Raw genomic sequence first — 24377 nt, 5'->3', positions numbered from 1 at the left:
CTTGAGTGCTGCATGGCCTGCTGATTTCTGCACAGCCAGACTGGACTAATTTACATTGCGTTTTTTTTTTTTCTTCAGTCACATTTCCAGTAATTCCTTTTAGCTGGAAGTGCAACATAAATAAATTAAGTTGTATTGTAATGGGCTCCAGTTTAATGTTACCTCTTTCTAATAATTATCCTGTCAAATTTGATTAGTAAGACTGTTAAACATTTAAACACTCTGTGGTCTTAACTGGGACTTATGGGAGCATCAGTGAAGGCTGTTCATAAATAACAAGCCTCATTCAGTGTTTAAATATTTAATAAACCATTATCTACTGACATATATGTGTGTATGAACATGTGAATATGCGAGTGTGATCACAGTGAAGAAAAGAGTCATAGTAATCGTAGAAGCAGTTGTACTATAGGAACAGGGTCATGACTAGAATCATTATTATACTGAAGAGTCTGCCCTCATACCCCCTTATTTTCAGAGCTGGGGTATGTATTACAAGAATCTATGTCAGATCAATAAGACAAGTGATCAATAAGCGTTGTTGCTCTGAGGTCTGCAGAGGGGTACAGGGTCTGAGAAATGGACAAATTGCAGATGACACTTTTCATTGATTCTGACTGATCAAGATTCACCCCTCTGTCACTGTTCTCATAAACTGTGCTGTCTATTATTTCAGTAATAGTGAGGAAATCTAAGCTATTCTTCATACTTCATACATAGCTTCATACTGTGAATTGTTAGAATTGGGCATCTAAGAAGTTATATGTTAAGTTAAATATTAAATATTAAAGCTAATGTTCCCTTATGCTGCAGTAACTGCATCTACTCTTCTGCAAAGACCTAATATGGTGGAACATATGTACATCTGTGAGGATTTGGTTTTATTCAGATGCAAGATTATTAGTGACGTCAGGTACTGATGAAGGATGATTAGTTTTGAATTGTGAAAGCCTCTCCAATTCACTCTAAAGGTATTGGATAATGTTCCATCATGCCACAGCCTGTTGCTTGCCATTGGGAGTTGTGATAAATAAGATCCAGAGCAGAAGCTACAGATAATTCTAGTTCATTTCATACTTAATTTGTGGAGACTATACAAGCCATGTCTATAACTGAACATTAATGTCTGGTTGTCTACTTTTGGATATATAATATAGCTGTTTTTCAGAGACAACATAAGGAACTTCAAGTTATCTTGTGTTATGTTGTACATTCACCTAAGTTAATGTGTTTTTTAATCTGAAACAGATTGAAATGCTGTGACAGTGTAAACACGGCTTAGTTTAGAAGCCAAAAGCAACAGGAGCATTCCTTAGACAGATCGATATTCACACAAACGTTTATGCCTTCAAGACCTGGCACAGAGTGCTGGAATAACTCCTACAAGACTTTACACATCCTACCTGAAGTATGAGAGAGAAAGCGTGTTTTTTTTTAAGGTTTTTTTTTTTTTTAGTTTTCTACATTATTCAAAGGTCTTTTGGTGAGTAAAATGACTATTTCCTAACTGTGAGGTCAGCAGAACTGAATGACTGAATAGGACACAAGGTCTTATGGGAATCAATAATGTAAATGACCTATGCCTACAGGGAACAGGAAGAATTTAAATGTAATTGGATTTGGGTGTGAAACCTCATATTTGCTACTGCAGATGTATTTTGACCCTATCATGAAATCTGTCCACCTCCAGAGAGGCATAATTTATCTATTTAAATTGCTGGCTTCCTCTCTCTTCCCATTATTCCTCCACCTTTTGCATATCTCCAACTTGTTCTACTTTATTTCTCTTACCAACCTTTACTTTGTCTGGAGTTCCCTGTTGGGCACTCTGAAAAGGTATATAGGAAAGGGATAGAATTTATTATACATCTTACTTGATATAATTCAGAACCCTTGGCATTGTATTCATTCATTCGTTCGTTATCTGTAACCGTTTATCCAGTTCAGGGTCGCGGTGGGTCCAGAGCCTACCTGGAATCACCAGGCGCAAGGCAGGAACACACCCTGGAGGGGGCGCCAGTCCTTCACAGGGTTGGAATTGTATGTGAAATGCAAATAAAATGTACAAACAATATTTTATTAACATTATAAACTTTTTTTGTTCTTTCTGAATATGACACATGCGACATGTTATAAAAAAGCTGGGACATGAGCACATTTATATTCACACATTTTTGAGTACTTTACTTTCAAACCTTTACTTTTAACAACCCTTTATAATTGGTGTGATCAATTGAAAATACAAACTGATCCAGTTTCATGATCCATATGATTGATTGAGAACAATTGCACTTAAGATGTTACAGAAGAGTGTGGGGAAATATCAATTTGAAATACTTTCTGATTACGCAGCCATGTGGTGGTAACAAATGCAGAATTTAGCTGAGATTTGTTATTTTTTTCTGAAATAAGCACTGATGTCTCTGAAAATAACTCTGTCTAGACTTCATGCTGGTTCCAGTACTTTTGTTTACTTTGGCCTAGAGATCACAACATTCATTATTTCCATGAATAGTGGCTAGCCTAACCAGAATTCACATTCCTATTATGTATCAGGTTATTTTTTTTTATTCTGCTGGTCTCAGTGAAATGTTCATGGATGCTTTTGACATATGGATTCCTCTATGGACAAAAATGTCTTGTGTTTGGGAATGCAGCAACAGTGTTTAGTGATAGCTGTTTCATTATTAAAATATCTGTTATTACCTTGTTGATATCCCTTAAGGGTTCAATGCCATGTTTTCAGAGACATTGAAAGTGAGACATCAGGATTCCTGTTGTAGTGTTCAGCATTGCCCTTTCCAAACAGGGGTTTCTAAGGAGTCCCCGAATCACTTGTTGATTTGTTGTTTAATTCCTGCAGGCTTCTGTTTAAGAAAGTTAGTTGTTGTTGTTTTTTTTGTGTAAGTGCATTTCTGGGAAAATAAATATGCTTGTTGCACACTCATTTTATTTTTAGTTACAATGGCGTGACATGTTTAAGGTTTTTCTTTTCTTTTTTTTAACTTTACAATATCCATGATCTCAAATAGCTTAGTGTTCAAGTTTTTTAAATATTTTATAAACATTGCTCTGAGGATATTTTTAAATAACGTATTGATAAGTTAGTGTTTCCATTTAAATAAAGTCAGAGTGGTTTAACTAATTATTGATTCCTGTTTTGTGTTCTCCCTGTGTCTGCAGGGGTTTCCTCCCCAGTAGTCTAAAAGCACATGTTGGTGGGTCACTTGGCATTGCAAAACTGCATATCTGTGTGTGTGTGTTGTTGAAGGCTCAGTTCCTGGTAGGCTCAGGATGATGAAGTTGTTATTGAAAATAAAAAGTTCTAATAATATATTCTGTTTTTTATTTGCATATCAAATGCTTTCCTAGCATTGGGGTTTGTAGAGTAAAGAATGATTTTTCATGGCCCTGTGGTTACATATGCACAGAAGAAGGACATGGAGGTGTTGAGGGGATACCTGTCTTTGCATCAGACAGCGGAAACGCTAACACTGAAATGGACGCCCAACCAGCTGATCAATGGCACTCTAGGGGACTGTGACCTGGAGAAGAGGTAAATGATCACATACATACACTCACAGTCTTGCACATTTGCATTGAATTGCTGCAAACAGTTCATTCACATAAATTTCCTTCGCCTGATCCCTTGCATTTGCTCTGGCTGCAGTATTTATTGGGACTACGCATTGACTGTGCCTTTAAGACAGATCGTCTGCATCCACTGTCACCAGCGGCGTGAGTCTCTCTCTCTTTCATATTTTTTATTACTGGATTTACTCTATAAGATACATTGGCTTTACTGTGCCTCCAGACAGGATGCTTGTCTTGAGATAAGAAAGCTAATCGTAAAAAGAGTTTCACTACAAACAGAATCATTACATTGTGAAGCTAGTGGTTTGATTTTTCATCTTTCAGAAAATCACTGAGGAAAAATGTTTAATGTTTAGTATAAATAAGGAGATTAGATCCTTGCCCTAGTTTAATAAACTCATATAACATTCATAAAACAATTTTCCTGCTTTCTGAACCCTAGAGATTGTCTGCTGTTTATGACTTTAAAATTATATTCAGAATGCATACCACTTGTTACACTCAGTCTCTACTTTATTAGAAACATTTACTTTTGAGCTCTTATTCAGTGGCCACTTTGAAGTCTGGCTATATAATACAATACTTTGCCTTTGTGAAAAATTTGGGAATCTGTAATTTGTTCATTCTCTTGGACCTTTATTTTACTGACAAAATACAAATAAAATATTCCAGTATCATTGACCAACATATTGATTTTTGTAAAAATATTTAACGATTTGATTCCTGTAAAACACTGAAAAAAGTCGTGAAAAGGATAAAAGGTGACATTACACTTCTCAAATGAATCATGTGCTTGTTCTCATCCCCCCACCCCCCAACATTTGGCAAACACCTGGGTATACAAATAAACTGCATAGTTTTTCAGCTTGTTTAGCACATTGAGATCTGACTGTCAAAGACAAAAGATACCATCCTCACTCTTTTCAGTGACAGGTGCAAAAGCCAGCATCTGTCATGGTATGAATATATTCACAGCATGTGTTAATTCAGTATGTGTGAAGGTACCATTAATTGAGATGTGCAAAAATCTTGTGAACTGGAGTTTATTTCCTTTGATTTATTATCATCTTCCACATGCAAGTAAAATATCCAGTATTTAATCTTCTCAAAAATAACTCCTTTAGTGATTTTATAACCATATGAAAAAGAAACGTGTAAGGCAGCAGCTTAATTTTAATATTTTATATGTGACTTATAAGTGACGTATTGTGACTTATATGTGACGTATTGTATGTCCAGTTTGACTGAAAATTAAATAAAGCAAATGCTGGCCTCTTAATTTTGTGCACTATTAAATGTCAACCATGTAGATGTACAGTTGCTGCTGACCAGATACCTAATGTCAGATATCATAAAGTGAATGTACCAGGTAGGAGTTTCTAGTAAAGTGGCAAGGGAGTGTATCATACTCATGTTTGTGTCCCATGTCTCAGAGGATTGTGGTGGGACTCTGGTGTTGGTGAGTCAAGATGGCATCCAGCGGCCACCCCTGCACTTCCCTCCTGGGGGTCACCTGCTGGCATTCCTGTCCTGCTTAGAGACAGGTCTATTGCCCCGGGGTCAACTAGAGCCCCCACTCTGGTCTCAGAAAGGCAAGGTGAGTGTATGTGTATATTTGTGTGAATCTGAAATACAGAATCTATTTCAAGGATATTCTCTTAGTGTAGGTGTCTGCTTAAAGTGAAATAGCATTTAAAAAAGCAGTAAAATTAATGTAGAATCGAGGTATACTCTGTGTAAACATAAAATAGACGCTGTACAAACAATATACAAGTAGTTAAATGACTTTCAAATAAAGTACTGCTATGTATGAATGTATAATATAGGTCAGTGTAGTTCTATGGCGATTACATAAACTGTGTGTGCAGTTGAACACAATATTGTGTCAGTAATGACGGTGAGCTGAGTTATTCAAAATGGATAGCGATATACTTTTGGACAAAGATTGTACATAAAATGTGCGTGTATGTGAAAATGTCCATATCATTGAATCCCTAGATATGATTATGTTTCACCTCCTCTCCGTACTGTTGTCTTTTATTGGAGGTTCAGCTTGGCAAAGAGAAAGCAACAAGTCAAGCAGCTCTATTTGATTAGCTAATGCTAATCAGCATTCCCTCCCCAGTGCGCTCTTTATCCAGCTAATTGATTCCTTGCACTGGCCACCCACCGTCAGTTCCTTCTGTTCTGCCATGTTAGCTGTCTGCGCTTTCAGATGTGACCTGTTCCATTCTGAGTAATGCCTCAAATTAATTCCAAAGTTTTAATAATTAGAGGAAGGAACATCATCTTCTCTTTTAATGTGTGTGTGTGTTTGTGTGTGGCAGGGTAAAGTCTTCCCTAAGCTGAGGAAGAGAAACAGTACAGCACGCTTGGTGGATCAGGATGGTGAAGGGGAGGAGCCTGTTGCTGCAGACTATGTTTTCCGCATTGTTTACCCAGGACATCGCCACGATTCCAGTGAGTTATCTGTGATATCCTTCCCTTTCTTCCCTCACCCACCCATCCAGTCATCCATCCATGTCTCTGCCTGGAGGCTGATGTCTCCTCTGCGGACGGCTGAACACAACTGGATCTGTTGTGGACTTAGGGCCTCACTGCTGATTTTTAAAAAAAAATGTTTTTCTTCTTTGGAATATGGCAGCTGTCGTGGAGGCTGGCTGAAACCTCCTATGATAAATAATAAGTGAAATGAAAGGGTGGGGGATGTTATTTACATGTATGACTGTGCCTGTCAAGTTTGGAGACACTTTGCGTCCCGCGTGACTTCCCTCCGGGTGCTCAGGTTTATTCCCACAGTCCAAAAACACACAGTGGTAGGTGGATTGGCGACTCAAAAGTGTTCATAGGTGTGAGTGTGTGTCGGCCTGTTAGGGACTGGCGTCCCCTTCCAGGGGGGAAGGTTCTGAGTAGGCTCTGGACCCACCGCTACCCTGAACTGGATAAGTGCTTACAGAAAATGAATGAATGAATGAATGTATCTGTAACGTATGATTGATCACCACAGGCATTATTTTCTACATTTCCTTGAAAATATCCATTGATCTATTGACAGCTATGATATTAGCATTATAGACACTGTAATCCACTATAGTAAAATGACAGTGACAGCTATTGAAATTGGCATAAATTGTAAAAAATAAGATCACTCTGGAAAGAGTTGGATAGAAATGTAGCAGATCATGTCATTTTGAGAAGCCAGGTGTCCCCAAGCAACTGATGTGTGGTGTATGTCTAGTGTGGTATCAGTGTGGAGGAGGGATCTAAACTGTGTTTTTTTATTGCCCGAGCAGTCACTATAAACTACCACCACACCACGGGCAGTCGCGCCCCGTCTCTGGACGACGACGAGGAGGAGGAAGACAGACTTCACGCAATGATCTCAATGATCTGCTCACGGAACCTCACAGACCCTAATGTCATGAAAGGTTTTTATCACGAGTGCCCCATTTCCCCCTTAACCTATTCCCTCTAACCCTTCCCTATACCCTTTCCCTTTTCACCTACTTTCCCCTTCCGTAAAGCCTTCTTTCCTTGCTTCCTGATGCTTGCCTGGACCCCCTTCCTGAGCCCCAAGCCCAACAGTGCAGGGGTCCACAAATTATTCAGGCCAGGTCTGGTATGTAAATGTTTGGACACCCCTGGTGAAATGACAACTTTTTGTAGGTTTTCTTGTTGTAGATGAGAAAATAACCCACATCTTCTAAAGGGAAGACAGTTCTGCTTCTTTTAGTGCACAATTACTCTTTCTATCTAAAAAGTACAAAGGTTAGGTTACATTTTATATTTAAAGTTAACAGAAAAGATATAAATATGCATTCAAGCATAGAGCATAGTGCCATATTTTAATATGCACCATGTAGAGGATGACTTATTTTATTTTCCTGTAGAAATATCAGCACGACATATAATTTGACTAAGGATGTCCAAACTTTTTCATATGACTGTATGTCCATGCTGCTATTTAGACAGTTGCGTGTTATTGGCCAAGCCAGTATGCATGTTACCATGGTAACATCTGCACAGAGAACAAAAGCTAGGTCAAATGATGAGGCCCAGCAACACACACTCCAACACTTCCACCACAACAGAGAGAGAGAGAGAGAGGGAGACAACGCTAAAGGCAGTCCTGTGTTATACAGCTTGGCTTCTGTATCAGACACAGTGTAATGTAGTCATCATCTGTTCAGTTGGATGATTCATGTCCCAAAGGTTCCCACGCATTGTCCCATGTTTGGAACATTTTCCGTTCTGTCATGCAGTAAAAGCAATAGATTCAGTGCCATTATTATCATAAACTCTTGTTGAATAGGCTGGACAGTCAGGGTGTGTGTGAGTGAGTGCAAGAGAGAGAGAGAGAAAGAGATAAAAAGATCAGTGCCACATCACTCCCCCTGACTCACCCCCTCACTGTCGTCACACTTTCCCTTGCACTCCTCGTTGCTGGGGGTTACCTGTATTATCCCATCTTGCTGGCAGCACTGTCATCACCCTGCCACGCTGCCACACTCCCTCTTAGTCCTGGGAAATAAAACCATAATCAGAATGATAGGAATCAAACCATTTCTCTACATTTATAACAATCAATATTTGAGGCTTTTCTGTAGCCATTGGTGTGTCCATTTAAAAACTGTTTCTCAATGCAGTAAATACAGCTAAGACTTGAATTTTGAACAACTGACCTATCAATGCTTCACCAGCAAAACAAATCCTATTTCATATTTTATTGTTTCAAATGATATTTATTTTCCATCATTTCTAAAAGGTTTTTGTGGCTCTGTTTGTGTCTCTCTCTCTCCATTGCCTGACTCAATGTTATGGATGAGCTCAAGACGTGATATATTTGTGGTTTTTGCTTCTGCCATGATGTCAGTATATACAGGAAAAAATAACACAGGAAAATGATATTGGTAAAATTCTGTGTCTAACAAGCAACATTACAACAACTGACAACTGTGAACGTCCTACTTAACATATTATTTAGCTGTTGTGTAGCGGCAGTGGCTGTAAAAGACATACATTCTATTGTTTTCTGTACGTATTTCAGTCCATATTTTCTAGGCAGGTAAGAGATTGAGGACAGTGATCTAGCTCGCTGTTATGAAATTATGAAGAGAGAATAGGGCAAGGAATTTGAGGAATATATCGAGGAAAGAAAGAAAATTCATATTTGTGCTGATGGTTATGACTTTTGTGAAAGTGTTGCATGTTGAATGTAAAGACCAGGCAAAAACCCTACCTCAGAGTCAGCAGTTTTCTTCTTCTTCCAAAACACTACCTAGAGTAACAAAAAATACTATCAGGAAGTACATACAATAATTGCTCATTTTTCATATCAAATTATTTTTGGCCATATTGGCCATCTCAACTCCTTTTCTCTAAACACAGATCAAAGGCATCTGACTCGTCGCATAGCAGTCACAGGGCATTTGGGATTGGATGTGGATTCAGTGTGAAGGCCAGGCCAGAAACATTTACCAACAAGAGCGAGAGATACCATTCACAGTCTGTTTCTCTCTCTGTGTATCTCTCTCTCTCTCTCTCTCTCTCTCTCTCTCCACTCCTCTCTGCACTATTGGGCAGACAGTGGCACTTCCAAATATTTGCTCCGTTTTCCTTTGGCACTCTTTTGTTTGACTTTGACTTTTGGAGTCCTTCAGAAATTCACTCACTTAATTTTTTGTGTTCCGCCTCTTCATTTATTTTTTTACTGCAACATGCTTGATGATTTTGCATGGGAAATTTGCACCTACAAATATCTGTTTATTTATTTATTTGTTTGTTCCTTTTGGACTGAATGTGCACTTCTGCTTCTTTGTCAAGACTGTCTTCCCCTTCTTTGACTTCTCTCTCTTTTGCTTTTTCTTCAGTTTGATTTCATTGAGTTAATATTTTTTGTCCTCTCCCTCCTGTGTTCAGCCGGGTTTTCTGCAATGCTGTTCACTGTAATTCTTCACTAACTGCGGTCACCTTTCATTATGACAATCAGGTCCTGTGGGGTTCTGGCGTGCTAGACATGGGAATCGTTCCGTGAACACGTCGCCTATTTGTCCATATTAAAGCCTTTTAAACTCCTATAGTTTGGAGAGAGCTGCCAGCAGTGAAAATTCTGATGCGCTCTCCCTCCATTTTTTTTTTTTTGTTTTGTTTTGGTTTGGTTTGGTTTGGTTTGGTTTCTTGTGTGTGGCCCAAATGGGAAGCAGTTATCTGTAAAGCAGGTCACCAGCTCGGGCCTGAAGAATTAAGGTGAAGAGCATTCGCTCACTTTGTACTATTTGGTTGAGTTGGCTCAAACACTTTTATATTTGATGACATGCATTTCTTTCCTGTTTTGTTTTTTGGTTTTCCTTTTCTTTTTCTTTTTTTTTTTTGTTTTTTTTTGTTTGATTTGTCCTTCTCCTTTCTGCCCTGTTGTATGGTTGGATGCATCCAGCATGGTGGGAGCAGTGGCTGTATCTTTGTCTCCTCTCTTCCTCTCCTAGCTGTCTGAATGCCTGGCTGTGTCCGCGCAGTGGCACGCTGTGATTGGCAGGTCTTCTGGCATGGCCTCCCCCCTCCTCCTTGCATCGTTCATGCCTTTTTTTTTTCTTTTTTTTCCTCCCCTTTTTTCTCCTTTTTTGGTTTCTGTTCTTTCACAGATGCATGTTAACCTCAGGTTTTCCCTCACTGTGTCTGTACCTCAGGATCTTGTGGCTACTAAGATCCAAAGCCAATTGTGGACTTTTTAAATTATCAGACTTAAAATAATGCCTCTGACTTGGAGGTTAGATGCATCTCTGCCTTAATACATCTGAAGGTTGAGCTGAGAGGCCTGTTCTGATCAGTATCTATCAATTCAGTGTTATTAACTCTATCAAGATCCATATTATTTTAGCAATTCCAGTTAAATGTCACTACCATCAAATGTTTTGGTTTTTCCCCTTATTTATTATTCTTCTTTTCTGGATTATTCCCAGTAAAAGCTAAAAATAATTATGTTCTGTTCAATTGGCAGTTGAATATTGTGCCGAAGATTATTTTTTAAAATAATAATAATAAAATAGCAGACAGACTTACTGTAACAATGGAATTGTGGAGGAGATATTTTCAAATGAAGGTTACTACGACAGGTTCTGTGTTGATTATTTGATTATTTCCCTCTCTCTCTCTCTCTCTCTCTCTCTCTCTCTCTCTCTCTCTCTCTCTCTCTCTCTCTCTGTACATCCTCCAAGACCATGGGGACATGATGGAGATGCAGGCATTTGGAGGCAGTCCGTCGTCATGGCAGCAGGCCGAGTGCGCTAGTCACGTGTCGTCCTGTCTGTCCTGCTCCACTGGGGGCAGTAATGCCTCTGTGGAGCTTCCTCCAACGTGCACCTGCATGCACGACCGGTAAGTTCTCCATTCAGCGTGAAGCTGTAGTTGTCAATTTGTACTAAATGTGCTGATGTTTTCTCTGCTCTAACACAAAAAGAGACACAAAAACTTTTTCATTTACTGAGTGTGTTATTAGTGTCACTACAGAGTAATGTATCATGTGGTGTTGTAGGGAACGAAGGAATGTATTTAGACTCTGGTTGGTTCTTTTTAGGCATTTTAGCTGGGCTACACTCAGTAGCTTAGGGCTAATAAATTAATATGCAAAGCCAGGGTTCTACATGATGAGCATGTTCCTGCTGCCACTGGATTAACGTTCAATCTTTTCTGCATTATCTCTTTATATCCAGAATTCCTCTTAAGATGCTGTGCCATAATATGAAGAGGCAGATTGTCTCCAGAGCCTTCTATGGCTGTAAGTTAAATCTGCAGTACAGATAACGCTCCTGGTGTCAATTCATACTACTACCATTCCACATTCTTCACTATAGGGCTTGCATACTGTCGGCACCTGTCCACTGTGAGGACACATCTGTCAGCGCTGGTCAACCACAACATCGTCCCCCCTGACAAACCATGTGAAGCTTCTGGAGGCCTCAGCAAAGACATCTGGAGCAAATACCAAAAAGACTGCAAGGTGAGTTTGAGTTACACGAGTGCATGAAATCCTGGGGAGGATTACAATGACCTTCAACTTTGAACACTGACTGACTGACTGTCTGACTGTGGATTGGTGGAGTCCAAACAATTTATAAACTTGATCCACTTGATGCTCTTTTTTCTGAGCTTTTTTATGCCATGATACACTTCCAAAAAAGTGTTTTTTTTTGTTTTTTTTGTTTTTTACGATCACATTCATTTATTTATTTTATTTATTACAGTTTTTACATACAACACAATGCCCATTCATTCTTGACTAAAAACAATTGACTCTGATTTCCCTTTCAGTTTAACTGGAGTTTTCCACTAGAGGGCAGCAAAGTGTTTGTTTGGAACAGTTTGTTCCTTGTTTTTTTTTTTTTTATTTTTTTATTTAACTTGTTTAAAGGACATTATTGCTTTAAGACTTATTCTTGTAGACCACTTTTGTAACTAGTGAATTGGAATTCTTTAATGTGCATCCATTGTGTAAACAGATATGGAGTTTGTAGCTTGTACAATCTCCACAGAAGGCATGACATAAAACTGACACTGGAGCTGACTAAGGTCAGCTACATTGGGTTTAAAGCCCCCCAGCATCGCACTCTAAAGAAATTAAACTATGTTCTCTGGAGTGATATAACTGCATTTCATATATAATATTCTTCATATCAATATCATGATTTATTTATCAGCATAATGACCTCACTGACCTCACTAAAGCTATTATGTGATAGTTATCTAATGTTCATGTCTAAAGCCTAGATGAACAGTAGAGACTGTTATTGTATCAAAGGGGGGTGTGGGGGCTCTTCATTTCAGAAGAAATGTTGGATGAGCAGATGTCCACACACTTTTGGACCTTTGCTGTTTGAACAAAATGGAATATGAATAGCAAGCTGTTCGTGGCGTGCAATATATAAGTGTAGGTTAAAGTATCTTCACTTATCTCTTCGTATGGTTTTTCTTCCTCTGTGTAGAACTATAAGGAGCTGGAGCTTCTGCGATTGGTTTATTACGGCGGTGTGGAGCATGAGATCAGGAAAGAGGTGTGGCCCTTTTTACTGGGCCATTATAAGTTTGGCATGGGGAAGAAAGACATGACACAGGTATGTAAAACTGTTGACAATAGGTTAAGTAGAACTTTGCTTTTGAGCTGTTGTTCAAAAATGTGCTGTCTGCAGATTGATGAGAAGATCGCTGCTCGATACAAGCAAGTGATGCGAGAGTGGAAGGCCTGTGAGGTTATTGTGAAACAGCGGGAGAAGGAGATGCAGTCGGCCATTTTTGCCAAGCTGTCATCAGGGAGCAGCATCGACAGTCACGTCATGAGGCTCATTCATCGAGACTCCACCCTCAGCAATGAGGTGGGCTTCTCTCAGCCCTGCAGCAGCTTCATAAAAAACATAGCTCTCAAACAGTGCTCATCTATGCCGTGATGGTTTTACTGGGTATTGCATTAATTCAGTGATCCTTAGCTCTAGTGCTGTGTTGAACCAACCAGGTAATTGCATCCTACACAAGTGGATTCTCCTGCTAACTGGAGCAGTGATCAGATATGTCAGATTATGCAAACCAGTTTATAGGTGTGTGTCTGGTTGTAAGGTAGGGAAGAGTCTATACGTTCATAGCTCTCGGCAGGCTTTAAAGGGGATCTCCATCCATTTAAAAGAAAATCTGCAAAGCTAAGACATTAGTAAAAGCTTATGATTAAATTCATGTCTTACTTTATTTGATATTTGTTTGAGCAAGTGTAGTATGTGAGCATTGTGTATCTTGGTCTCCATACTGACTTGTATTTGGCAGCTTCTAACCTTGAGGTATCTTTTGAATTATTGCCTATACACACTAGCTAAAGATATTTTCTGAATAGACAACAAGGCAATTTGTGTATGCCTGTAGATAAGTCTGTCTGATAAATGCCCTTATAGTAAATGTAATTATATTATACTGAGATTAATAAACAACCAATTTTTTACAATGGTGGTGATAGGAATCTGAAATGGCTAGACACCGACCATGACGTTTTCATTTTGAGGTGGCTTTTAGAGCTCTTCTTAAAACTCTTTGTTCCTCTGGTTCTGATCTACACCATCATTTAAACATCCACTGTAAATTATCTTTGTTTACATGTTGATTAAAAATAAATTCTCTTAAATATAAGTGCATGTCCTGCTCTTTAACTGTCCTATAAATCCTCACACGATTCTCTTCTACATCTTATCCCTGCTCCTCTCTTAGGTGTTCATGTCAGTGGATGAACCCGATGGGGCTGGTCACGACATGCCTCATGGAGGAGATAACACAGCCACCATGAGCACGGTGGTCAACCCCGCAGCTCTGGCTCCAGACGATCGGCCACTGGTTGAGTTTGACTCTCCAGACTCAGGCCTCCCCTCCTCCAGAAACTACTCAGTAGCTTCAGGACACTCCCAGATCCTGTCCAGCATTGAAGACGGCCAGAGCATGGAGGAAGAACCAGGAGATGACACCACACCCAGAGGAGAGCAGAGTGGGCGAGAGTCTCTGAGTGAAGACAAGCTCTGCACTCAGCTGGACAAACTGGTGACTGACAGCGAGGGAAATCCTCTGTCCTTAACCTCATATACGGTACATTAAGCCTTCTGCCACACATCTGTCATTTTGGTTTTTTTAAGTGTAAAAATCTCTTGAATGACATCGTTGACTCACGGTGAGTCTGGCTGCCTCAGCTCTGCCACAAGTGTCTTATATGGGTCAGATGTTGTTGTGGAACAAATCTGGGCTGAAAAAAAAAAAAAAGTACTGGACCACATCTGACCCCACACAACACTTGCCACAACTCCAGCTTAATTCCAGCTAATGACTGTTGGTCCATCTCCAGCCCATACAAAACTACCCAGTAAAGAAACGGATTCATAAATGCCAAAAGTGAGACAGATTTGGCCTAAATGTTTAGGCTACCTGGGAAGTAATAAAACCTCTCTTGGAATCACCAAACACAGGCTTCAAACAGTGCTTCTCTCAAGTATACAGCCCAGTATTATGACTTTCTGTAACTATAAAGGACCAAAAGTAGTCCAGAAATTCCACTTTCAGCTGTGTAACACCAATTCCTCCATGTCGTCCCTGTCCAATGAAAAACATGTACCAAAATAGCGACTTAAAGGAAAGTCTACGGTTGTGTGGCAACACAGCCCTAAACGCTGTGTTGTCTGTAAGTCACTGTTTGCAGTACCACAGAAACTCATTTGAAACTCAAGTTGTTTAGTTTTTTTAGCACTTTCGTTGATGCAGTTAGCCGTCTCTTGAGTCTGAAGACTTTTCCACCTTAAGTGACCTTAAACTGTAACAGTAAGTAAATACTGCCCACATACCCAGACAGCGAGCATATATCGGTCCACTGGCATAAAAAGGCTGGCATACCACTGACTGAAGACCACTGCTGGTCCACCATCGGACCACTCAAATTACTGTCCTGTTCAGGATATAACTCATTTATAATCTCCAGATCTACAGATTTTCTGGAAAACAAACTAATACTAAAATATCTAAGAGAGCTGTAATAATGAGTATAAGTCTGATATAAAATGATGACACTGTGACACCTTAGAATAACAAAAGAACCTAATGAAGGAAAAAAATGTAAATTGGACTGTGAATGGAAAAGTGCTAAAATGTGGCATTTTGTCTAAAATTCTGTTTAATTACCAGGGGTCCGCCCAGAAAACGCTGTGCAAAACACTAGTGGACCTCCAACTTTGTCCTAAGTGGGCCAACAGTGGTCCACCATCTCCTTGCTATCAGGGTATGGAGCAGTCATGAGCAATATCCTCATTTCGATTTGTGCTTTTTAATGTTTGGAGTTCTGTCCGTTGTGAAAAACTCCAGATGCCTTTTCATTCATTTACAGACACAGGCTTTGTAAACACATTAGACCTGTTTCGAGCACACAAACATATTTGAGATCTAGCAAAAGGTGAGGAAACATCTTTTGACGATTACAGTCGTGAAACTATTTTAATGAAAGTCAATGTAAATAAAGATTTTATTAGTAATTTTGGAGCATTTCTATTGCATTACATTTTCACATCATGTGATGGACAGCTGCTGTGTTCGAATAATGTGGTAAACTAAAAATCCACAATCATGGATATATATGTTTTTCATTGTACTGTGACAATATTCATAAATAAGACTATCATACATATCATAACTCGGTCAGATCATAGCTACACAATCTCTGAGATTTCTTTGACTAATGAAAATGTTATTGGTTCTGAACAGATTGAGTTGTTGGATACAGTGGCTCTGAACCTGCACAGAATAGACAAGGATGTTGCACGATGTGACCGCAACTACTACTACTTCACCAGCAGCAACCTTGAGAAACTGCGAAATATCATGTGCAGGTCAGCCTCACTCTACAGTTTGCTGTAAGAGTGACTGTGCTGAGTTTACCATTTCTTCTGTATCCATTTATTTTCTTCTCTGCTTTTCTGGGTCTCAGTTACGTCTGGGAGCATCTAGAGGTGGGCTATGTCCAGGGCATGTGTGACCTTCTGGCCCCTTTGCTGGTCATCTTGGATGATGGTGAGAATCATGTTCGCCGATGGTCCTTTTAATGGAATGCAGAAGCTTTGACTTTCAGGCCTTACTGTCTGTGTAACTTTGTAGAAGCTGATCTTTTTTATCTCTCCTGTCTTATTAAGGGAAAGGGTCAAAGAAATATGCCTTTGGGTTAACAGCCTTGAATGTGCTGGATCAAGCTCACACTTATCAGCCCATTAAATTATGAAAATGAGGGTACAAAAGGGTATCTATTATAAAGACATATTAGGTCTTAAAGTGTAGTGTTCCAGGAATTTAAGTCTATTAGTTCACTTTAGTTTCAAGTATGTTATCAAAGATAATACTTTTTATAACAAAAGATTGCATCAGGAAGCAGTCTTATTTTAGCTGCTTTTGCTGACGTCTTCATGCTTTGTTCTTTCTCTCTGTCTCAGAGTGCTTAGCCTACAGCTGTTTCACTCAGTTAATGAGGAGGATGAGTCAGAACTTCCCCAATGGAGGAGCCATGGACACTCACTTTGCCAATATGAGGTCCTTGATCCAGGTAATTTTTCAGGAATATCTCACTAAGATTTATTTGCCTAGCCACTTCCTCCTCAGCTTTGTGCAGTGACATTAGAAGAGATTATTAATGAGGTTCCCCCTTTTTCAGATCCTTGACTCTGAGCTCTTTGAGCTGATGCACCAGAATGGAGATTACACGCACTTTTACTTCTGCTACCGCTGGTTCCTGCTGGACTTCAAGAGAGGTATTAAAAAATCGTCATGCTGCAGTGTAAGTGGCAGTTGTCTAATTGCCACCAGAAAAGAAGAAGCGTTCCAAAATGATGCTCAGGCCCGAGGAGAAATCAGAGGAATAAAGACACAGAGTTAAGCATTAACTCCAATCTCTAGTTTATTCAGTCATTCAGTCATTCACTGCAATATAGAGCATTTGTCACGTAAACCATTCCTTTACTCTTGCATCATGTCTCAGATTACACCCAGTCCCAGACGTTCTCAATATAGTTCCGTTAGACCATACATCTTTCTTTTACCATCTATTCTCACACTTCTCCCTAGTTCCTCATCACTAGGGTGACCAGACGTCCTCTTTTACCCGGACATGTCCTCATTTTAAGACTTAAAAAAATATCAGGGCGGAATTTCACAAACATCCGGGATTTTGTTTTTCTAGAGCTTACATAGAACTTCGAGAAGCGTTTTGTTCACAAACTAGTTCCGCCCTCCCCTTGGTTCGCTTGAGTGAGAAGTAGCCTAAAATCTTCAGATTGACAGTCAGAATTATAGTCTGACTGTAGAGCTACCGCTATTGGTCTTTTTCACCATCTCAGATCTGGTCACCCTACTCATCATGTCTTGAAGAGGGCCAGGTCGTCATCTTCCAAACGGGATGCACATTGATATTTCAGTTAGACTTCCCTAAATCTGACTATAGAAATTTACTGCAAAGCACTTTTCTCTCCTCAACGGGTATTCAAGAGTCACGTTCTAAACACATCATATAAAAGGCACTCAAGGGTCACGTATTCAAGCACAAAATGCTCTGAATCATAATCACTGCTAACTGATTACAGTGTTAGCTTTTTTTTTAAATGATTTTTATGATTAATGCAACTGTAATATATCATACTTAATCATAACAAGATACGAAAAATAAGGATAAAATGCAAAAGAACAGCCACAGACCAGCCAAGCTTTTGGCTTGGGCATCATAACTAATGCATGTAAAATTACAGAGTTCTCATTGGCTCCCAACACTGGAGCTCTCTTGCAATGAGTCACATGAAACCAAGGTGCACCTTTGACTTTCACTGCAGTCTCCGTAGTCAGCAACACCTGGAATGGACCCAACCTGTTGTTGTTGCTTCCAGTATTTTCGTCTGTGTTCTTTTATAGCTACCTATTCACCTGGCTTCAAGGAATGTAACGTCCCCACCAATGGTCTGGGTAGAGCAGCTGCCTGCAAGCGGACAGAATGCAAAGTTGTTAGTCATTTCTTACAGTAGATTAACATGTGGTCTTCTAGCAATCCACTGCCATGTTTCCTGGCAGATCCAATCCCCATCTAGGTAGCTTGCCAAACAAAATCTCAAAAGGTGTTAACACAGCACATGCTCTTACTCACATGCACACATAAATCAAAACCAGTGACAAAGCCTGCAGATGATTCTAAGCAAAAACTGAAAATCCTTTAGTGCACTAGTATGCATGAGTCCACTAGAGGCATGGCCTTTATCATGAGACAATTTTGCTACATAGGGAAAATATACAGAGGGTAGACATGGTTGACTATCCAAGGTCTGCCATAGTCAGTTTTTGAACAAACAGCCAGCTTTACGCCAAGCAGTGTGCTCTGCATCTGAGGACTGAGAAGCAAGTTCAGTGAGAGAGACAGGTTAAGGGTCTGGAAAGCAGGCTTCCTGTAAGAGAGAAAACAACGGATCATTTTGAGCAGCAGCATGCTTGGCTGCTGTGTCTGTGAAGGCGTTGCCCCTAGCAACCTCTTAAGTGTCTTTAGTGTGGGCCTGACAGTTAATCACAGCTTTGAGCAAAAAAATTGCTTTCAATAAAGCTGCCGCTAAAGTGTGATGAACGATGTGTTTACCTGTGGATGCAACACATTTCCTGGATGACCAAATCATTCCAAAATAAAAAAAATAAGCATATTTAGAATCTGTGCAAATATTTGCAGACTTACCCTCAGCCAGTTTACAGGCCTCTGTAAGAGCCACCAATTCAGCAGTTTGAGCTGAGAGTGAACGTGCCAACCTGCCAGAACACAAACACTTATGCAGAGACACAACAGCAAAACCAACTTGGTTCTTTCCACAACCGTCACAGGACGCAGACCCATCAACAAACAGATTAAGATCAACATTAGGAATCGGAATATGCGTTAAATTAGGTCTCGGGAAGCAGACCTGAGAGATGGCTGCCAAACAGTCATGAAGCTCTCCCTCATCCTGTATAGGGAGCAGAGTTGCAGGATTAAAAATTATTCAACTTTGAAAAGTAACGTTTGGCAGTTCAAGCAACACGGTGTGATATCGTAACCAGCACGCCGCTGACAAATGAGATGGTTTTTTGTTCTAATAAAATCAGTGACACTGCATGTGGATCTAACAAAGTCAAAGGATTGTAACACACTATATCTCTGGAAGAAAGGATGGCACGCTCTGCTGCTGCCACAGCCCTCAGACATTTGGGCAAATCACGTGCCACAGAGTTAAGTTTGCCGGAGAAACACACCACTGGGTGCTTATGACCACAATGCTGCTGGAGCACAACAGAAGTCAAAAACCCATTTTTCTCGTCTACTGTTTGAATAAATGTTTTTTTCAGATCAGGAAGTCCCGAAGTGGGAGTTTGTGAAAGAGCCGATTTCAAAATGGAATGCAGAATAACGCATTCACCAAATCAATTACAGAAAAAGTAGTAGTATTAGCAGGTACCTGGGATAAGATCACACCAGCAGATTCTTTTTCAGTCAATAGTTGCTTTTAGATATAACCACTAAGTGTTGGGTGGATTTTATTATACCCAACATCATATTTTGCCACTGTCTGATTACAAAACACGTATCTCCAAAGAGCTAACTTTTCAAGAACAGGAAAGGACTATATATTATTTTAAATGTTACTTGGAAGGTAACAGTGAAAAATAAACCACAGATAACATGATTTATACCCATTACAGTTCAGGAATGTAAAAATATCTTTATGGGGATGCATGTCCAAAAGTTTCATATGTAAAATGGACTTGTGTACTATAGACAGCAAATATTGACAAAGGTGGATATCTTTTATTGGATTCCAACGAGTCATGTCCATCTACCTGTAACCACGTTCTACAGCATATTCTCCTAAAACACTGTCACTATTAATTCATGTTATAGCAAAAGCAGAGTCCATCATTACTATACTTGATCGAAATCGGTATATGTAACCCTTAATGTGATTCATTATAGCCTCGCTGGTCTAATATTTCATGTGAGTAAACGTGCTATCAGTTAGTAATTTTAGCACGGACACTCAAACAGCACCGGGAGAACAGGGGAGGGGAGTGATACGTAGTTTTGATGGACAGGTCTAGCAGCCAATGAAGATACCTGTTAAATAAACGGTGTGATTTTTTTTTTTTCAGCTTTTCATTGGTCATTTTGATAATAGCTGCTATGAACAAACAGAAATTAATGCCCATAATTAATAAATGTCAAAAAAGTGAAAACCGCTAAAAATGGAGATGCGTGTTTTTAATTGGACAGCGACTATTTGCCCTTGGCTCATAGGGAATCTGGGACTGCAGCCAAACCTTCAGGAGGAGCCCTGGTTTGTGTGAGTGTGTCTGGGCGAATCAATGAGTTGGACAGTACGGAAAACAGAAACCACAGCCGTGTATCGGACGCAGAACACTTCCGAACTTTCACTTTTTTGCACACCTCCTCCATGATCCTGCCAATCATCCAAGGAGACACACTTGCACAGCCAGAGACTCCTTATATGTACAATGGCAAGCCACTCGCCTTCTTCACCATGACATAATCCACTGGATCCTCCACACAGACCTCGATGCCCTCAGCCACAGCCTGCTGAGAAATACTCAGTTTACACATTAAATCCCTGCCCAGGAGATTAATTGGGCAAACCTCAGAAAACAAAAACACATGTGAGACTTTTTCTCCTTTCTGCAAAGAACATCCTAAAGGCTCTGTTACTACATCTGTAACCTTGGAAGTAATTGTTTTAGGTGTATGTTGTGGTCTAATTGGAAAACATGAAGCCCTAAGAGTAGATGTGGTTGCCCCTGGATGTAATAAAAAGCTATGTTTTGTTCCTGCCACTGTCATCTTTATTCTAGGCATGGCCGTGTAAGCATCAGTTCGTGTTAATAACAAAAATTGTTCTCTTACCTGCTCATGGTCTTGTCCAGTTGCTCCATTCCCCTCTGGCTCCTCCGTCCCGCTCCCCTCATTTCAGTCTGCTGCCTCCATTGTTGCCAGGCCCCGACCTTCATGCCTGTTTCTGGCATTAGGACAGTCTTGTATGAAGTGGTCATGCTGTCCACAGGAGAAACAGCCTCGACCAAGTCCACGTCCATGTCCACGTCCACGACCATGGCGAACACACCTCCGTGTGCCTTTGTCAGCTTCTTGTTTCCAAAGAGCCAGCTGGGCTTGTGCCAGTTTATGCTCTTCCTTCTCCTTCTTTTTCTTTTTTCTGTTGTTCAAAATCTTTTCTGCATGTGCAGCAAACTTCTCCACCTCTTTCAGGCACCCCACATCAACATCCATACAATGCTTTTCCACATGAGCACGCAAGTCTGGACGTAACCCGCGTACAAATGTAGATTTCAGAAGACTCTCCCACCATGTGATGTTTGAGGTCTCCCAATCCTCTGTTGGGGGCCCTCCTCCCCAGTGCTCCATGGTCACTTCCAGGTGCCTGGATAGATAGGACCTGGCAGATTCATCAGGGTTTTGTTTGCCATCTGCAATACGTCTTGGGTCATATCGAGATGGGTTTTGGGCTTTAACGTATGCAGCGCTCTCCGGTCTTGCAGACTTGGGTGGAAAATCTCACAGAGCTGTCTGAGGCTTATACAGAATTCCTCTCCCCCATCATTGACATCAGGGATTGAGGCTGCCACCTCTTTTATTTCAGCAAAAGTCCAAGGCCTGAACACTTGTCCTCTGCCGTCACTCATAGGCACTTCCAGCATTGGCATGCCGAGTTGCTCTATTGCGCCTATCGGCCCCGGGACCTTGTCTTCTGAATCACGAGAACGAAGCTTCATGCTTACTGGAGCAGTTTCTGGATCACTTTTTCTGAAGTCAAAAGCCCGCCAATCTGCTACAAAAGGCTCTGGCACCCTTTTACAACACCCACAGCCACTTCCCTGAATGGCCTGTCTCACTTCTTTACTTTCCTGCTCTTTTTGTTTAATTCGTTTCTCAGCCGTTCCAACTGATTAAGACTGAAGCTTCCTCTTGCAGGAAACCCCAGCTTAAACCCCAGCCCATTCTGTCCTCTGGCCTACACTGCATGGTCCATATTCACTCAACATGTACCGATATTGAGAAGCAGCAGTGTCAGTTCTATCTTTCTCAGGAATCTGAACCTGTGCTGATTTGCTAAAACAACACCCCATTTTCTCTTACTTTCAAGCAGAATCCTATTCCTGCCCTAGAAGCTCGTCAGCTGTGAAGACATAAGCACGTGTTTCATCAATACCTTACTGCGACTAAGTCGGTGTTCCCACCTGGTGTCTCATGTCAGTCCGATATCAGCTGCGTCAGTGGATCCACCGCAGAGCCCCCTCCCCACCTCAGAGGTTTCTGGTGGTTGGCTGGACTGGGCTTTTCAATCCGCCTTGTTTCTCCACCCTGAGTCCCCTGACGCATGAGATATCCTTGACGACGAGCCACCAAATTGTTATGGCAGTTGTCTAAGTGCCACCAGAAAGGAAGACCGAGTTCTAAAATGATGCTCAGGCCCGAGAAGAAATCAGAGGAACAAAGACACAGAGTCAAGTATTCACCCCAATCTCTAGTTTATTCAGTCATTCACAGCAATATATAGAGCATTTGTCACGTAAACCATTCCTTTACTCTTGCATCATGTCTCAGATTACACCCAGTCCCAGACGTTCTCAATATTGTTCCGTTAGACCATACATCTTTCTTTTACCATCTATTCTCACACTTCTCCCTAGTTCCTCATCACTAGGGTGACCAGACGTCCTCTTTTACCCGGACATGTCCTCATTTTTAGACTTAAAAATAGTTCCTCATCATGTCTTGAAGAGGGCCAGGTCGCCGTCTTCCAAACAGGATGCACATTGACATTTCAGTTAGACTACCCTAAATCTGACTATAGAAATTTACTGCAAAGCACTTTTCTCTCCTCAGTGGGTATTCAAGAGTCATGTTCTAAACACATCATATAAAAGGCACTCAAGGGTCACGTATTCAACCACAGAATGTTCTGAATCATAATCACAACATATTTATTACAGTGTTAGTTACATTTTCCCATCACAGCAGCAAATGTTGATTATCAAACGATTACAGTAATTAATTTCAGTTATACACATTATGTTGTGTTATCACAGAAATCAGAATTGAAACGTTTTGTCTTTTTTTTTCTCTCATATTTTAATTTTTTTCCCCCCATTTTTAGATTTTGTTGTACTCTGCTGCACAAAATAAGCTTAATCACAATGTACGGTTGGGTGAAGGGTTTGGAAACCCATGGTTAAATTGTAGATTTTGTTGTAATGTAAATACGCCTACGAATAATCTACATTGAACCAAGTTCATTCATTAATTATCCAGTTCAGGGTCGCGGTGGGTCCAGAGCCTACCTGGAATCATTGGGCGCAAGGCAGGAATACACCCTGGAGGGGGCGCCAGTCCTTCACAGGGCAACACACACACACACACACACATTCACTCACACCTACGGACACTTTTAAGTTGCCAATCCACCTACCAACATGTGTTTTTGGACTGTGGGAGGAAACCGGGGCACCTGGAGGAAACCCACGCGGACACAGGGAGAACACACCAACTCCTCACAGACAGTCACCTGGAGCGGGAATCGGACCCACAACCTCCAGGTCCCTGGAGCTGTGTGACTGCGACACTGCACCATGCCGCCCTTGAACCAAGTTAAATGTATTTACTGCAGAAAATAAATCAAAACAATTTAACATGCAACAGGTGTGACATAGGCCATATTTATAGTTGTCAGTTCACACGAACTTGATGTAAAGCAGGGAGAAAGTAATATTAGCTTTGAAGCCTAACAGTTTTGAAAGCATAAAGTTTCAATAATTTGCACCGTCAAGTGTAATCTGTGGAAAGCACTTTGTCATAATTTGTAGTTGATTATTATTTTGAAATAATCCGAATGTGTGTGTGTGTGTGTTGTAGAACTGTTATATGAGGACGTGTTTGCAGTGTGGGAGGTGATCTGGGTGGCTCCTCATATATCCTCTAAGCACTTTGTGCTATTCATTGCTCTGGCTCTGGTGGAAGTTTACCGGGAAATAATCCGCGACAACAACATGGACTTCACAGACATCATCAAGTTTTTTAATGGTGGGTAGAAGCCATGACTGTTTCATAATATTCAACACCTCATGCATTTTAGAGCTGAAAGGAACACTAGGTAAGATTTTTTAATTAATTTTTTCCTCATACTCTCCCTAGTGTAATGCATTTATATAAGCAC

At 40.5% G+C, this 24377-nt stretch overlaps 1 protein-coding gene across 2 annotated transcripts in view; it reads left to right on the top strand.

Moving 5' to 3' along the window:
- The window catches only part of sgsm2 (small G protein signaling modulator 2), a 74590-nt gene that overhangs the window by 46152 nt on the left and 4061 nt on the right, over positions 1–24377 (top strand). The window contains exons 8-23 of one of the 2 annotated variants that reach the window (XM_066663334.1): positions 3432–3556; positions 3671–3738; positions 5028–5191; positions 5922–6054; positions 6888–7022; positions 10806–10965; positions 11301–11365; positions 11442–11587; positions 12570–12698; positions 12774–12956; positions 13831–14199; positions 15856–15980; positions 16079–16161; positions 16575–16684; positions 16793–16889; positions 24077–24244. In XM_066663334.1, coding sequence (XP_066519431.1) covers positions 3432–3556; positions 3671–3738; positions 5028–5191; positions 5922–6054; positions 6888–7022; positions 10806–10965; positions 11301–11365; positions 11442–11587; positions 12570–12698; positions 12774–12956; positions 13831–14199; positions 15856–15980; positions 16079–16161; positions 16575–16684; positions 16793–16889; positions 24077–24244 — 2260 coding nt within the window. The remainder of the gene's footprint in view (positions 1–3431; positions 3557–3670; positions 3739–5027; positions 5192–5921; positions 6055–6887; positions 7023–10805; positions 10966–11300; positions 11366–11441; positions 11588–12569; positions 12699–12773; positions 12957–13830; positions 14200–15855; positions 15981–16078; positions 16162–16574; positions 16685–16792; positions 16890–24076; positions 24245–24377) is intronic. The other variant, XM_066663343.1, reaches the window with a different exon arrangement.

This window comes from Hoplias malabaricus, chromosome 1, assembly GCF_029633855.1.
Source record: "Hoplias malabaricus isolate fHopMal1 chromosome 1, fHopMal1.hap1, whole genome shotgun sequence".
Lineage (NCBI taxonomy): Eukaryota > Metazoa > Chordata > Actinopteri > Characiformes > Erythrinidae > Hoplias > Hoplias malabaricus.
This window is presented reverse-complemented; position numbering and strand designations above follow the sequence as displayed.